Consider the following 16,437-nt stretch of genomic DNA (forward strand, 5'->3'; position numbering starts at 1 on the left):
TGTCAAATACACGTATAACTTTAGCGCCATCTTGGGGCATATTGGTGTTAAGTAACTATGTTATATCTATATCTGTTGAGTAGCTTCATGTAGTGCCTTGCCACAATCTTGTGGCATCTCTTTAGACATTTATTAACCTTTTAGGGCTGGTTATTCCTGGCAGGGATCATCCTAGTAACAGTAAGTACAATCTTTTAAGGTTATGAAATGCGTGCAAGGAATTTTTTCATGTGTGTTGCATGACGTAGGCCAACTAGTGACCCTCTTTTGGCGTAGCCCCAGTGCAACTCTAATAAACAAACAAACAAAAGAGCCTCGTGTTTAAATGCTTCAAATTCCCACCATAGGGTTGATATTCCAGAAAGATCAACCTATCTCAGTTGTTGATCATGCGTTGCGCTTGAGGCAGCACATGACCACATTTGACTACACTAGTACTCATTGACATTGACAGGCGGAAAAAAAATCCCATTCATAATTCAACAGCTCCCGCGCACGGATACTGCTAGTTCTGAGGTCACATGACGCGGATGTGGTACGGCTGAAATGCGGAAAGAGGTGCTCTCACATGAACAGAAATTGGCCGAAACTTTTCAGAAAAGCAAGAAGTAACTAATGGACTTCAACACAGACATTGAAAGCATCTTAAAAACGCAAAGTAAGTCATTTTGAATCTCAAAATCTTCTTTTTTTTAGTGTGGCGAGTGCAAATGCATCACTTGTTTTGAGGAACTAACTTTTTCTTTTGCAGCGAACAATTCGGGGGGGAAAAAAAAAACAGAAGTAGAATGAAAATGATCGACCTGATTATTAGGTTATTTGTGTTGATTAGACATGCATTTGACGTGCCGCTTGTGTCTGCAACACAGACGGTCCCTGTATAAATATTTCTATTAGGACTTTATTATTAGTGTTGTCGAGGAAAATGATTTAGATATAGATTAGTATTTCATTTTTGCATATACAACCATTTTATGGCAATGTCAATATGACAATGGAAATAAAGTCGCTGTTGAAAAAAAATTGTTTTCCTCAGAAATACCTATGTATATTTTTGCACAATTTGTAGATATGTTTTCTTTGTTGTGAACAAATAAACTTGCAACGTTTGAAGATAAAGTACATTAGTCAATGCATTAAATACAATTATTAGACATTCTGTTTTCACGTTTCTTTTAACCTCATAAAGTTTTCTATTTGTCCCTGCTGTCTTCACTACTATTTGTAAATTGTTTTTTCTTTTTGCAGAACTTTAGCGTGACTGTAATAAAAGAACTGCCAAATGAAAGCCTTGCTCATCACCACTGAAAGCGCTGAGGTCCTCTTCCACTGGACTGACCCAGGGTTCCAGCTCAATATCCAGCGGCAGTATGGCGCGGCCCAGGAGGAAGGCCAGAAGGTAAAGAAGAAAATAACGTGTATTTGTGCCTTGAAATTACCTCTATAATAATGATTGTAAATAATATGTACTGTATTAAAGCTTCCAGATTTTGAGGACAGTATCAGCACTTTGTTCGCTCCCATCATCATCTCCTGCAGCTCTATGGTGGACAGGCTCGGTGACAGCTACACTTGCTTCACCACAGAGAACAACCACACCTATGTACTACACCAGGTACAAAGCTATTTGTTGTACAGGTTAGAATAAAATAACTCCAAAATTAATATGTTCTGCGTTGGGTGTCAGTTTGACGAGTGCCTCTACATTGCTGTGAACGGAGATGGCGAGGAGGATGAGGATGATCTGAGGAGAAAGATCTACGTGACTAAGAAGATGACCGAGGTGCTTTTCGGCATGGTCACCCTCAGCGGTAACCTGATCAGGAGAGAGTAAGACATCTTAGAAATATAAATTAGGACCTACACAGTGATAGCAGGTGAAGCTTGAAGAGGGGTGTGCAGAGTTTTTATATACCCTGTATTCACTTCTGTGTTCAGGAGGGCTACACCTCAACATGCATACTTTGAATATACCTACAGTATGTTAAGAACTATTTAATAGTTCACCTGTGTGCCTTGTGTTGATGTGCTTTTGTTTTTTTTTTTGCTATCTAGGCTGCGCCCTCAAGACACCGAGCAAAGGGCTCGTCTGTGGAAACATCTCCAGAGTTTGCTGGACACCTATAACCATCTCAGAGAGAATGACCAGAGCTTCTTAGTGGAGGTGGAGTCTAATCACTATCTTATTTGTTATTTGTTTCAAGAATGTAATGCAAAAGAAGTTTTTTTTTTTTATTTCAAGGGGCTTGTACCAGCGTTTTTAACATCCCAATAGATTATTTTGTGCAAAAGAGCCTACTGAAGTGTCAAGTTTGTGTCTAAATTGAAAAACTAATATATTGATAAAGGCAGAATATGTTTTTAATTGGTCACAGAGCCCAGCCATTTAAGTCAATTTGTGATGTCTTTCTCACACAATGGTAATATTCTTAAAGTGATACATCAAACTGAGGGCACGGTAAATTTTAGCCATGTTTTTGTGGGTAACGTTTATTCGCCACTAGATGGCAGCAGCAGCGTCTATTTGTATGATTTTGTCTTTTTTTTAACACTGCAAACCCAAGTCGATTGGATTTGAGCAGTGACATTCCTAAACTACTGCATCCTCCCGTACCGTGAAGCATTTCCATTCATGCAACAAAATAAGTCATTGCTAGGTCATGTAAGCTTTATGGCCAATTCAACAGGAAATTAGTACGTTTGTGAGTAAACTGGGTTTTTTTTCCCCAATATTTTATGATGTTGTGCTGTAAGTTTTCCTAATGTAAAATAAATGTCTTGTTAATTTTCTAAAGGTTGGGAAAGATTGCCTCTACTGATGTGTGGTGCTATTCACAAGATAAGTGCTTTGCCCTATCAGGCGGTGGAGAGGCTGATCCATCCCACGCTGTGCGAGCAGTGCATCGAGTTCCTGGAGCGCCGTTTAGTTCAGCAGCTCAACAGCAGTGTGGAGAGGGCGGGAGAGGAGGTGCAGCATGCTTTCATCCTGGTGCACACCAAACTTCTGGCCTTCTACTCCAGGTTTTGGTCTCTTGCTTTCTCAACTTGTCTTCACCAACCCAAATGAACATTCTCACTTTAGCCTTGAATGTGTCTGCAGCCGCAGTGCGAGCACACTCGCCACTTCAGACCTCTTGGCCCTCATCATCTTGGCCCAAAACATGTATCCTAGCAACATGGACCAAGATGACCACACATCTGAGGTACTCTAGGTGGCGCTGATGGTCGACCACTGAGGGACTGATACAAAGTCATTTAGCACTGCACATTATTGTGCAACAATTGCAGGCCTCAATGACAACCCCTTAGCAAATTTAAAAAAAATAACAAATTTAATTTTGGTCTTGTTTATTTCTCTTTCATGTGAAGGATAGTACAAGTGGCTCAGGCCCAGAGAGCTTTTACACACCTCAGCCTTCCCCTACTGACTCGAGCAGTTCAGGTGAGTTTGGAGATTTCTTCATGTTGTTGTCCCAGCAATTGTTTTTTTTAATATTAAAAAAACATAAATAAAAGAAATCAATAGGAGTCGTTGAGACAACTGAATATTTGTTTTATTGTTGCATTTATTTATTTTATTTATTTTTTTAGATACGGCTATATTTGAGATTTAACAGAATAGCACCATGAAGAAAACAATAACATAAACATCATAAATATTTGTAGCAGTAAATTTATAGTCAAGTGACCTTAAGTGAATGTATGTAATAATTTAAACATAACATTTTATGTTCATACAGAAAAACAAGCAAGAGAAGATGCCACCGAGTTTGAGTTTGTGGATCCAGACATTCACGTGTGTCGTCAAATTTCTTAACTTTACATTTGTCACAACATATAGTAGTTGAATATACAAACGTGGTTTGTGTGTGTTCAGATGGCAGAAGACAGCTTGCACACTTTGGATGTCCCTCCCCCTGACCCGTCCACGCCTCGCAGGGTTTTCCTAGAAGTGTCCCACAAGGACGGGCTGTATCCCATGATGCCTCACTCCATGTACTGTCTGCCGCTATGGCCCGGCATCACACTGGTGCTGCTCACTAAGGTTTGTGAACATCTCCCTCCAGTTCGTTTTTGACTTTGAACTCACATAGTCACTACTGAATCCATTTAGATACCCACCAGTGCAGTGGCAGCGTCCGTCTACATGTTCCTGGAGGCCTTTGCCAAGCTGGAGAAGCGTTTGAATGAAGGCCAGGAAGGATCATCTGCTACTAGAAGTCAACCGACAATACACGACGTCAGAAGCAAACTGGACAAGTTCATTAAAGCTCTCGGGCCCAGTGACATTCAAGTATGTTTTTTTGTGTGTTGTGTTGTGATGATTGTCATTACAGTGACTAGTAGGATCACCTTTTATTAAATGTCACCTTTTCAATCCAGTCTTCCCAGTTACAAAATGTCTGGAGCGAGTTCAAGAACCGAGCCTTTTCCCGAGGTGGACCTGGCTTCAACAGAGAGTGAGTGTTTTTGCAGACTCGCAATATTTTCTTATCAATATTGCCATGTTTTCCCTGCAGTCTCATCCCGTGGTGTAAGAACATGAAGACACAGCTGTGTGGCATTTACCGCCAGTGCTTCCTCATCGAGTCCAGACCGGCTGACGCTCCTCGGAAACTCTCGCCTATTCTGCAGGAGCGAGCCCAGGCCATGTTGCAGTGCGTATCAGTCGATGCATTATTTCCTCAAAGAACAGCAGCATTGTATTTGATCATTTAAGTCCAAGGCCAAGCCAGTCAAAAATTTTAAATCTTGATTACCTCTATGAAAAAGTGTGATTTTGAGCAATCTCCACCCAAATAACCTCCTTAAAAGCCTTTTCTTCTGTATTCCCTCTCATTTCCTCGGCCTCTCCCAGGGAAAAGCTGATCGACTGGAAGGACTTTTTACTCGTGAAAAGCAAGCGAAACATTACCATGGTGTCATATCCTGTCATGGAAACGATCCTGATATCGCCGATTTTCTCTTTAGTTGAGTAATATATCTCGCAGAGCTTATACTGTCCTTGACCCACTTTCTCTCACGTACCTGGAGGACTTCCCAGGCCTCATCCACTTCATCTGTGTGGATCGATCCACAGGCCAGATGATCGCGCCGTCCCTCAATGTCACAGAGCGCACAACATCGGAGCTGGGCAAGGGGCCGGTGGCTCAGTTTATCAAAAACAAGGTGTGGCGCATGTGTCCCACAAATGTTGTGTTCAACTGTGCACGATTGACTCTGTATACTAGCAATTAGGTATTTTTGTCAGATCAATGATGATTATGATCTGTTGTCATCATATACAATATAGTCACCAGCTTTTGTACACTTATATTTTGCAAGGCTGTGCCTAATTTTGTGTCCCCTGAGCATGGATTCCCGATTTGAAATGTGTCAATATTGTATTCAAGGTTTGGAAGCTGGTGAGCACAACGCGGCGCTACCTCCAAAAGGGTTACTCCACAGTCACGCTGCGAGATGGCGACTTCTATTTCTGCTACTTCCTCTGGTTTGAAAATGAAACCGTAAGTTTTTTGGTTTGTCTATCTTCAGAAAATACCTTCAATCAGAGGTGTGGAAAGAACAAGGTGTGCTTTGTACTGTAGACGTGCTGGTTGATCGTCTTGCTCTCATCCAAGGAGATAACTCATATTTTGTAATTTGGGTTTGAAATCTAGCTTTTGTGATCTCAGTCAAAATGTTTCAAAAAATTGGATCCATACTAATATATGAAACCCATCAGGGCTACAAGTTGGAAGCAGTGGAAATGCCTCTCCTACCCAATGACTCTGCCCCCATCGGGATGCTTGCATGGGACTACTACAGGTGAGAGAACCTCAGCAGATTTGTTAAAAAAAAAAGAAAAAGAAATTTAAAAGCACATTATGTGTGTTCTTAGGAAGCTGCTGCGCTACTACAGTAAGACCCACCAGGGCGAGGTGGTGAAATGCTACGAGCTGCTCACGGTGCACCTGGGCGTCATCCCCACTGACATCATCCTGCAGCACTGCAGACAGCTGGCCAGCAAGCTGTGGGAGCCCTCGCGGAACCCACTCCTCTAGACACTCAGCTAAGAGCATGGCGCATACTTTAAGATGAACCCTTCACTCTTTTGCACATTTTAATATTTTATGAATACACCTTCATGGCAGTCTTCTTTTTGTTTCACCTTGTTTTCTGCTTACATAATTAATTTGACCGTATTTGATGTAGTGAATGAAACATGCAATGCAATACACCATAAACGAGCTACGGAAACTAGCATCCATGTTGCGCTGATCATAAAACAGGTTCTGCTTGAATACAAGTAGTCGCAACTCATGGTGACAATAATACTTATATGCGCATATTCTTTATCCTCTGTGAAAAATAACTAATATATCTGTGTGTAGCATGTAGATACTATAATGCCCCCTGGTGGCCAAGTTACACATTCAAGAATGAGCAGCACAAAATTCTTTACGTTCTATTTAATTGCGTTAGTGTGTGATTTTATGACGTTCGTCTGTAGAGTGCTACTTTTCTTATTAAAGAATTGGTTATTTTTTTGTTGGTGTTTTTTAATTGGTGGAACAGATTAATTACGAAAAGGCCATATGGCCACCTATGTAGCACATGATGATGCTGCTATTCTTCGATACATGTATGGAATGATATCACTTCCTGTTAAGAGGCAAGACAACCCGGTACGGTCTTAGCTGTCTTGTAACCTTTCAGAGTTGAATCTGAAGTTCTCTGTCAGACCCCCATGATGTTGTGCTTTAAAGGTCAGTCCCCGCCGCCTTAGAGCAGCTGCATGGCCACAGTAAAGTAGGACACCATCATCAGCATTGGCGTCCTCTTCATCCTCATCATCATCGTCGTCATAGGCTCACAGCGGGAAGAAGAGGGAGGAGGCGGGCACGTGTCGAGTTCATGTTAGTGTCAGCGTCTGCGCGTCCTCTTCACAGCGCTCCCGTGAGGTCGCTGACGGCGCCAGCTGCCACCAGTTTCCTCAGAAAGAGCTTCTCCGAGCTGACGTCATGAACCACCTGCAGGTACCACAACACGAAGTAGAACACCCACAACCTCCAAGGCCAAACAATGGATCAGCACACTAGTGTACCCAACACTTTGCCTGCATGTGCTAGATTGAAGCTATACAGTGCTTACTGTGAATTTGAATGGGAAAATGTCCAAACAAAGAATGAACAAAATTTTGAAAAATCATATGGGAAATTGTGAAGATTTGTTCATTTATTTATTTAGGTGAGTTTGTTTTTTCACACACAAAATGTTCAAGTTGATGGTAAATTATAAAATAAACAGGAAAATTCTGAATAAAATTTCAGTAGGCTCGTAAGAAAAATATTGAACATTATTTTGGTTTTGGTGAACTCATCTTGGCTCATTGATGGCAACAATTTTTTTTATGAGTTCTTATTTAAAATAAATTAGCTAAATGCAGCACCAAATTGCATTGTTTGAAAAGAAAATTGCAAAACAAATTTTAATACAAAGAAAAATACATTTAGCTCCTCCCCAAAGTTTTAGGAGCTCACGAATGTAAATAAACGAATGCTTTATTTAAAAAAGATAGTTGCTTACAATGCTTATAGTTTGCAATAGTTTGGATAAAATTGCTCTGTACCAAATTTAGAAAATAAAAAAGGTAGTACCCCGATTTTATTTTAAAGCTTTGACAAACATGTTTATAAAAATAAACTAGGAACCAAAACTCTAACCTCCATAACAACAAAAAGTGCCACCACATTTTGTATGAATCAATTCAGTACTTTGTGCCTGAACTTCCCGAACTGTATAGCCAAGGAAACTTCTTGGTGGAGGTATTAACTGAATGCGATGTACAAAGGAGTGGGTTGGACTTACTTGAGCCTTCATGGCAGCCATGTGTATGGTCTCGTAGTAGTGAAGTGGAGCGTGAGGGTGCTGCATATTGTAACCGAAGCCTGCCAGACTCACGTGGTCACACAGCTGCAGAGCCATCACCACTGCGCCAGCCCCCAACGTGGGTACCATCGACTTCAACACAACACACGCTCACTGTCACCTACTGTTGCGTCTACTCATTTCAGGTATACACTAATTTGTTGTGTTTGCAAATGACTATTGGTTTAATATTTGCATTTGATTCGTTCAGCATAACTGTAAGTTGTATGATTATAGCACATAAAAATCAAAAAGTTGATGACACAATCATTTTGGCAGTGTCAAAAAAGAGTATGTGGTGTTTTGCTAGTTATTGATGGAATTAAAGTAAATGTATTTAAGCATCACCCTTGCTAACATTAAGTTATTTATGCTGATGATATTTCAAACTGTATTTCTCATATTGTACTGAGCAGCCAGGCCCTTACGTCAAATTAAATTCTATTTCTGGTAGTATGATAACTTGCAGGTCTAAACAGCATTGGACTGAAATGCCAAAAACACTCACATTTCCTCGCTTTTGGGAGTAGTTCTGCAGGATTTCTTCAGTCTTGCGAATAATCTCTGGATGGAGGATCCGGAAGTTTTCTGCTTTCAGGGGAATATCATCTATCACCTCCTTCCAGAACCACAACTTGGACCAGAAGCCCTGCGAGACGTGTTGGAAAAGGCGGTGAATGATGATTGAATTTTATTGAATGCTACTGGTTCCACTGATGCAGCCATACTAGAGGTTGTTTGGTGATGACAGAGGTGAGCCAGTCCAGGTCTAGACTTTTGAAGACCACAAGAGCGACGATGGAGGTCCCGTTGTACTCGTCGGCGGAGCTGGGTGCGCCCTCTGGATACATCAAGCGGATGGTTGTACGTGAACCAGCATCTCTCTTATAGCCAAGTACTGGAGCGTTGTTCAGCCTGAATAATGAAAACAAACCGCATCACACTTGTGTGTGCTCCCTCTAGTGGTTGGTTTAAGAAACATGAAAGTTCAGTTGTATTTACTTCTAGTTGTCAACGCACCTGATGATGACATCATACTGATCTATATGTGAACCAAGGCGGCTCCCGTGGAGGATCCCTCCACTGCCCACCACAATGCATCTTCTGCAGCTTCCGTCTCGCCGCAAAGACTGAGGCAGACCAGGCTGAGGTAGAGATGCCAGAGTCCGGGCCAGAACCTCTTGGCTCCCTCGGAGCCCTAGAGGAGGGGGCGTCTCCCAAGAGGCAGCGCTGCCCTCTTGCTGCAGGAACACCGGGATGTCCATCAGGGTCGAAGAACATGGCAACTGCTTCAGGCGCTCCACGCACCATCGACGATGACACCGGCCTGACAGCAGGCAGGCCGAACGGTTCAGCACATCCTGAGGAGGAAGAGGAGTGGAATACCACGGTCTGTGTGTGGGTGTGCATGTGTGTCAAAACATACCTCCTGTTTGGAATATTGATCATCAGTAATAGCCAATTTGTGCATAGGGAAATATGCTGGAATCAGAATAGCAGAGTAGCATCCAAACAGAAGTAGCACACTGAGGACAGCATTCTCAGTCCTGGATGATGACAACACATTATTAGTTTGTGATCTAAATGGACACTCACACAAAAGGTGATACGAATTTTGAAAAGAAATTTAAGATATGCTTAAAACATAATACATTGTGTAGTATTCCATCATATCTTTAGGTTTTGGGAATAGACTCCATTCAATCCTTCAAAGAACCCATTCCAAATTTGTTAAGAAAAAAAAAAAGATGGAATGAAGGAACAAGCATTTGACCTGACTGCAGTAAGTTCCCAGCCCCTGCGTTAAGTTGATTTGTTTGTTTTTACCTGCTTATGAAAAATTCGCTGCATGGCATTGTTTCTTTGTCTGCTACAGGCGTCATCACTTCCGGCTCTGCATTCTTAGGCAGCAATATAGAAACATCCTGTCTTCTACATTCAAGCGATTGAGGGTCACCATGGTAACAACACCTCCAACACAGACATAAGTCAAGGTACTTCAACTCTTGACATCACTCAAATACAGTACATTGTTTTGGGTGATCGCTGCTAAATTCAAATAATCAATGCTAAAAATCAAATTGTACAGTTTTAATTATATAAAGTGAGTGAAATACCTCTCAGACAGTTCTATAACGCTCTTGACGTCTCTCTTACATGGTTGAAGGTTCATGTCCAGTGTGGCTAAAATGGCTGCAGCTGCTTTCTCCCTCACTCCTTTGACTAACACTGGTTATACATTAACCAGAGGCTTGGACAATGGGTCAGGCCAAGTCTGCTTAGATCATCCAGACCCAAACAAATATGAACATATATTTGTATTTCATTTAATTTTAATGTATTCCCAACGTTGTGTTTATTTGTATGTTTTTATGTGATGATGAAATTTACCACTATTATTGGCATTTATACCATTCTGCATTCTAACATACTGTAGCAGCGAGTATCCAAACTGGCAGCTTAAGCCCTCATTAGTTTGATTATTTTAAACGCTAATGTCCAAAATCATGTTTCCCTAAAAGATACCCACTATTAAATATGACATGCAGTACGGTTGATTCACTGCGAGACGCATATGGTCACCATAATGCTCGCAATGCTATTTTTAGTAATACGTTCCTATTAATTTGTTCTCCATCAGCTCTTATGTGCGGCCATATTTGTGTCTCTCCGCAGGCGCTATCTGATGTTGGACCAGACTCAATGAGAGGAGCTGAGGAGGGGAAAAAGGAGGGGGTGCTAACCAGCCTCTGTGGAATTGTGTGTGGTGAGTGACTATACTAAAGCCTTATCTTTAGACTCTAATGTATTCAGGCATGTCAAATAGTCTTTGTATGCTTGTAGGGAGTTTGGGGATGATGTGCAAATTAATTTCAACAGTCCTAATTGTCATACAAGACAAACAAACAAACAAACAAACAAAAACTGTTGATAGGCACTGTACAATCAAACTAAAATCGAGTCAAACTTCTTCCCTCTTTATATTGTTTATATAAGGGAGGGGGTGGAGATATTATAGTTCTTTATGTATTGTTTGTACAGAATGTGTACAAAAACCTACTAAAGCTTCATGCAGCCAACACCAACATGTTTCTTTTCAAGACACGATTTTATTGAACACCCCTGTATCACCTTTGTGTCCCATACTTGTTTCTGTGCAGATTATTTTCTCTCAAAGTCACATTATGTTGTAACTGTAAAAAAATTAATGAATGTAAGGTCTAATACAGTACGGCGGTGATATTTGTCTGGCAGGTGATTATTTGAAGAGGCACGGCGTTATTAAAGCACCATACGTCGTTCTTTTTTTCTAGTTGTTGTTGGTAACAGAAAATGAACATAATAAAATAATATAATTTAAAGGCGCACACAGGCACAGCACACATTGCACATACAGAGAGAATATTAAATGAACCCGGTGCGCTTTTGGAAAGATGCATGGCTCGGCATTTTTCCAACCCAATCTTTACAATTGTACTCTGCAGCACTAATGCTACTAATAGGCAGAATTCAAAGCAAGCAAACAGAGGAGGTTGTATTGATTTTTTACCCCCATAACTTATAACTATCACACTATCATAATATACAAGATACTTGGAGAACATTTACAGCTAAAATCTGGTTTGATCTTTTTTCAGTCTGCAATGATTTGACATTTTTGTGTGTTTGCACAACTAAACTAAAAACAATCACTTGGATATCTTCGATTATAGAACACGCGCTTCCATTTCTGTTAGTATGGGATTGTCTCTTTGGTTAGAGGTTGGAAGCAGGCAACCACCACAAAATATGTATCAACAATTTTTAAGTCGTCACACACTAGTTGTGCTGTGGCCTGTGCACGTCACGTCTCAATGCATCTGATATACAGTACAGTATAGGTCCAAGTCAATACAATCACTGTGCACCTCACAAAACACACACAAACTGTACACAAAGTCTTTCAGCTGCCTCAGTTTAGGTCCAGGAATGAAGGCATTGATTTGTTTCGTTTTGTTTTACATCAAGTTTGCAGATATCTGGTTAAGCATGTGCGTCTATTGTGAACAAAATACAATGAAATCCTCTCTGCAGTCTTTTCCACAGAGAGCTGAGAGAGTGCCACTCGCATCGCCGCAGTCGCAGCTTAGCAACGTGTCTGTCAAAGTGAAAACATCCTTCAAATACGCACCACAAATCCATTAGTGTGACGCGCACATTCACGCACACTCGCGTTGATGATGCCAATGATGCAGAGGAGGAGGCGTGGATGATGAGATAAGCTTGTATCCAAAAAACGTCTTTAAGGCAAAAGTGAAAAGAAGCAAATGCATTCCTTGGACAAAATGGAGACAAATCACTGCAGGTTTTTTTTTTTAAGCACTGTGTCTTAACTTGCTTGACAGTTTGTTCGTGACAGAATAATTAAATCACTGCAATGAAAAGCATCACCCTGTTCCATCATGGGGATTATAAGGTTAGAGTATTATTTTCTCCATTTGTGTAATTAAAAAAAATACCTTTACATTCTATATGGATGCGCAACATTCCCCTCTTGGTAATAATCAATAGGAGAAACTCTTTATTGCATGACTGTTGAATTATAGAGCATCATTTTTAGTTTGGTAGATGTAATTAATACGCAAGTGCGTGCTATCATCCATCAATGTTATTATCCTATCGTAAAATTATAATTTAATTGTTGTGTTTTCCTTGTAGTATTTTGGCCTACAAAATTACTAATTAATTTTTTTGTCATACAGTTAAATTTAGGCTCTTTAAAAAATGTCTTCATTCATCATTCATACTAATTTTAATGTAAAATTATGACTTTATTCTCATGAATTATGTTTTCTTTCTCTCGTAAAGTTTCAACTTTTATTTGAGTAGCATTAGAACTTTATTCTCATCTTTCTATCATTTTATCATCCGCTTAGTTTGTTTTGGCGTGGCACAAATAATCCGTCATACTGCAGGTCTCATAGGCTAATATGTAAAATAATCTCTATATTGTTTTGTGAGCATTTTGGTGTCGGCTCGCTAACCATTAGCCCGCTAAGACACTGTTAATGAGTGTGTGAGAAAATTGGATTTTAAAAGGGTGGATTTATAAAACCGTAGTTCAAACAAGTGACGAGGGAATGAAGAAAAAGGAGCATGAGGGGGAGGAGTATACCTCCCTGAGGCACTCCTAGAACAAGCAAGAACCATGACATGGATGTCAAGGTTAGCGCGAGAGTCAAAGAGCGACACTGCGAGCATTGGTGGCTGACGCCTGCGCCCTCTGCACCACGCCAGGACACTTTTCTCGCCTTTGGAGTTTGTGGTTTTGGAACAATCCCTCGTTCCGTGGAATGCCATGTGTTCCATGCGGGAACGTCAACAGCCCTGAAGGCAAACGGGTTCCATGACGTCAGAGCACAATGTCCATATGTCAGCATAGTGTTGGACTTACCATATCCCTCCACACGGCCGTCTTTGAATTCCCCCTCAAATTTCATGCCGTCAAAACGACTGAAGATGCCCAGGCCCTGAAACTTTCCGTGCGCAAACTCCCCCTCGTACCTGTCAGAGCAACAAATCTAAAAGATTTAAGATCAAGACATCCCTGGTAGCGCTTCCCTCTTGCCTGCCCACCTGGATCCGTCTGTAAAGAGCAGGACTCCGGCGCCGTGGAAAAGGCCATCTTCAAACTGCCCTGAGAAACATGTTCCATCCTGGAATTTGAGCTGGCCAACGCCATGCCTGCGGCCTGGAAAACCAGCAGAGAAACCCCAAATTTAAAACACTAATATGTGCTGATACAGCTGTTCTGCTTATCTTTTACCTTTGACATCACAGTGATTCAACAGTGAGGTGAAAATGTAGACCGTCTTGCTCACATACACAATTTACTAGATTGTTTAATTTCACAGTAGATGAAACACAAGTCATTAGAAAAAACTGTTTCCCATAATGTAAACGCATAAACGGTCATTCATGCAGAAGAGTGACCCGAAAAATGCAGACTTTTCCCATCAGCGTTGCTATAGTGTCTGTCACGTGAATCACTGGAAACTTCCCCCTGCACCTCCCCTCTGTCAGCTAAAGGTTTAGCAGTGAATTAGGAGTCCCATCTGCCTCCTGTGTGACAGGAATTAACTGCACTCTAATCCAACTGATATTTAGCAGGGATTTCTGCTTTAGGAACCAGCCGAGGAATGCTCGTGCATTCCCATGATACCCCGCGGCGTCCAAAACAGCTTGACGAGGAATTCATCAATTCATTCATCTGCTTTAAGGTAGAATCTTCACTAATGTACCCAATATGTTTAAAATTTATATATGCTAATGTACATACATGTACAGGAACATGTAATTATAATGGTTTCAGATTCTTTTGTCACTGATGTCTATTTGTGCGTAACTATTTAAATGAAGGTTGAGGACATTCACTTGCCTTCTTTCCACTCGCCATGGTACTCCTCTCCAGTGGCGTAGGTGAAGGAGCCTCTGGTCAGAGTCATGTCGCCCCCTCTATCTGACAAACACATGTACGTACATGAGGTTTACCTTTGACCTCGCACTTGATGGCCACTGCTGCAGAGACAAATTGCCCTGATGGGATTATCACAGTGTCACTGGGAAAAAGGAGAACTGTGTCTCTCTTTGTGTCTCTTTTATTTAGTCACGCATGTCACCAAGTTGGATAGACACATGAGAAAAGAATACAGTACACTGTTGTCCGATATTAAAAATGGATTTGTCAAACTGTACAAAGTGAGAGCTTTTGTGAAATTTCCTACATAAAAAAAATTGAGGTTGACTCAATGGTGGGCAATAATGGGTTCAATATTATTGGAGCCATATTGGGAATTTTATTAATGTCTTATGATGAGATCCTGCCACACATGCATACATGTACAAATGTCATGACAATGTGACCTTTTCCGATTAAAACATGTTAGGTGGACCCGTTCAAATAAATAAGGTATATTTATAACCAAACAATTTGGATGAATAATTTTAGATACATTTACAACAGAAATATATGTTTTCTGCTGTGTTGACCTTAGGGTGCACATTAATGCCATCAATATTGTTGGACATTCTCTCAGTGTATTTGACCACATGTGAAAATATTTCGTGTATGATCTGTTGATGCTAAACAGAATTTAATTTAAAAATGTTGTTAAAAACAAGCCATAACGAGAATATGACCATTTCCAAATGCTACTGCAAACAAGTGTTACAGAATGGAAGCCAGGTATCATTTTACGCACAAGCTCGCTATTCTAAAAGCATCGATAGAATGCTGTCGGTAATTATTGTTATTAAAGAAATAATAATAATAATGTCTGTGTCTCGATTCAGCGTTCACGCAATTGCATGTACAATATCTCGCTTTTACAATCGAGTCAATTGTCACCTCTCACGAGATATTTGTGCATCAAACAGCGAGCATTGTAAAGCTTATAAATGTTTATTTATTTACCTGTGCGCTACGTTTGTTGTCTCTGAAGCATGTAGGCGACGTAGAGCAGCCGAGGGGCGTAAAAAATATGATAACCGGCGGAGGACCGTATGCTACCTTCATTAGCTCTCGTAAAGTGGGAAATCTCCTGTGAAATATTTTTTAAAAACATTTTAAATACCCCCCCTCATAAATCATATTATTTCATTGTAAACTGTATTCATAGAAATTGGGAGGTTACGTTAAACTGATGCGAGGACAAGCTTGTGCTCTCAAGCTGGTGACATTTTTCTGTGTTGACTTTCAAACGTCCGACAGACAGTGGAGGCATCACTACAACAGCACCATGGCGAGCAGCCCTTGTTACTTTTTCATTGCCCGAGTGTGTTTGCTCATTGAAATAAGTCCCTCTGATTGGACACGCGGTGCTTCATTACAGCAGCAGTGCAGGGGGCACTTTAATATCCTTCAGGCTACATTTATTATGTATGTCATGTGTAAAGATTGGAACACTTTGAATAAAGTCTGAATTTTATTGCCACTGCAAAATAGCGTCCACGAATGTTAATGGGCATAGGCTATGCACGGGGATGTTGCCAAAGATTTTTGGATTATGAAAGCATATACTATAATATATGAATAATATAGATATAATAGGACCCCATTTATCATTTGATATGGTTTTAGAATGGATAAGTCATCTGCCTCACATTTCTGAGGCTGATGTTCCAATCCTGTCACGGAACGAGACGTGACAAATCCAGGCTCTGGTCTTTCTTTGTTGAGTTTGCATCTTCTTCCCATGTTTGCAACACGTTTTTGTCTTTAAATATCTGCGACCGTATGTAGCGTTTTAGTCCATGTGTAGTCCTCTGGGCCAAGGTCAAGCTGTATAGGTTCCTGCATGCTCACCTATGACCCTCGTAGGGAAAAATGGTACGCAACACAATGGATGAATGAATTTCTGATCATGTGATCCTACGTAATTAATGAAAATAAAACATTATTTTCATTTAATTCACCGCAATTCAAGTGTGTTCCCCTCATTGTTGCATCTAGTTGGGAGGTTACGTTGGAGCATTCAAATATATCTG

General features: G+C 40.7%; 2 protein-coding genes and 1 long non-coding RNA gene across 7 annotated transcripts; 2 read left to right on the top strand and 1 right to left on the bottom strand.

Annotated features, from left to right (window-relative positions):
* The first annotated feature begins 343 nt into the window (after positions 1-343).
* Positions 344-6,529, top strand: hps1 (HPS1 biogenesis of lysosomal organelles complex 3 subunit 1). The gene is made up of 18 exons (XM_037271057.1): positions 344-658; positions 1,249-1,399; positions 1,481-1,615; positions 1,688-1,830; positions 2,056-2,164; positions 2,861-3,021; positions 3,101-3,203; positions 3,370-3,442; positions 3,741-3,796; positions 3,878-4,045; positions 4,115-4,294; positions 4,384-4,460; positions 4,521-4,658; positions 4,859-4,924; positions 5,025-5,169; positions 5,394-5,507; positions 5,726-5,808; positions 5,882-6,529. Exons 2-18 carry the CDS (start codon positions 1,283-1,285, stop codon positions 6,042-6,044), a joined length of 2,031 nt encoding a protein of 676 aa, XP_037126952.1. The 5' UTR covers positions 344-658; positions 1,249-1,282; the 3' UTR covers positions 6,045-6,529.
* st3gal7 (ST3 beta-galactoside alpha-2,3-sialyltransferase 7) lies at positions 6,436-10,145 on the bottom strand. The gene is made up of 8 exons (XM_037271075.1): positions 10,029-10,145; positions 9,739-9,882; positions 9,338-9,458; positions 8,932-9,272; positions 8,640-8,826; positions 8,420-8,560; positions 7,852-8,004; positions 6,436-7,013 (listed from the first exon to the last, which is right to left on the bottom strand). The coding sequence occupies exons 1-8, from the start codon at positions 10,082-10,084 to the stop codon at positions 6,927-6,929; spliced, it is 1,230 nt and encodes a 409-aa protein (XP_037126970.1). The 5' UTR covers positions 10,085-10,145; the 3' UTR covers positions 6,436-6,926.
* LOC119134437 lies at positions 7,930-15,503 on the top strand. 5 transcript variants are annotated; one of them, XR_005100330.1, is made up of 7 exons: positions 7,930-8,057; positions 8,381-9,514; positions 9,592-9,694; positions 9,788-9,905; positions 10,588-10,678; positions 14,077-14,171; positions 14,311-15,503. It is a non-coding gene; the product is annotated as an uncharacterized LOC119134437 (long non-coding RNA). The 5 variants fall into 5 exon arrangements; XR_005100328.1 differs by having other exon boundaries at positions 8,381-9,694; XR_005100326.1 differs by lacking the exons at positions 7,930-8,057; positions 8,381-9,514; positions 9,592-9,694 and having other exon boundaries at positions 11,986-14,171.
* Positions 15,504-16,437: the final 934 nt, after the last annotated feature.

The sequence above is a fragment of the Syngnathus acus genome, chromosome 15 (assembly GCF_901709675.1).
Source record: "Syngnathus acus chromosome 15, fSynAcu1.2, whole genome shotgun sequence".
NCBI lineage: Eukaryota > Metazoa > Chordata > Actinopteri > Syngnathiformes > Syngnathidae > Syngnathus > Syngnathus acus.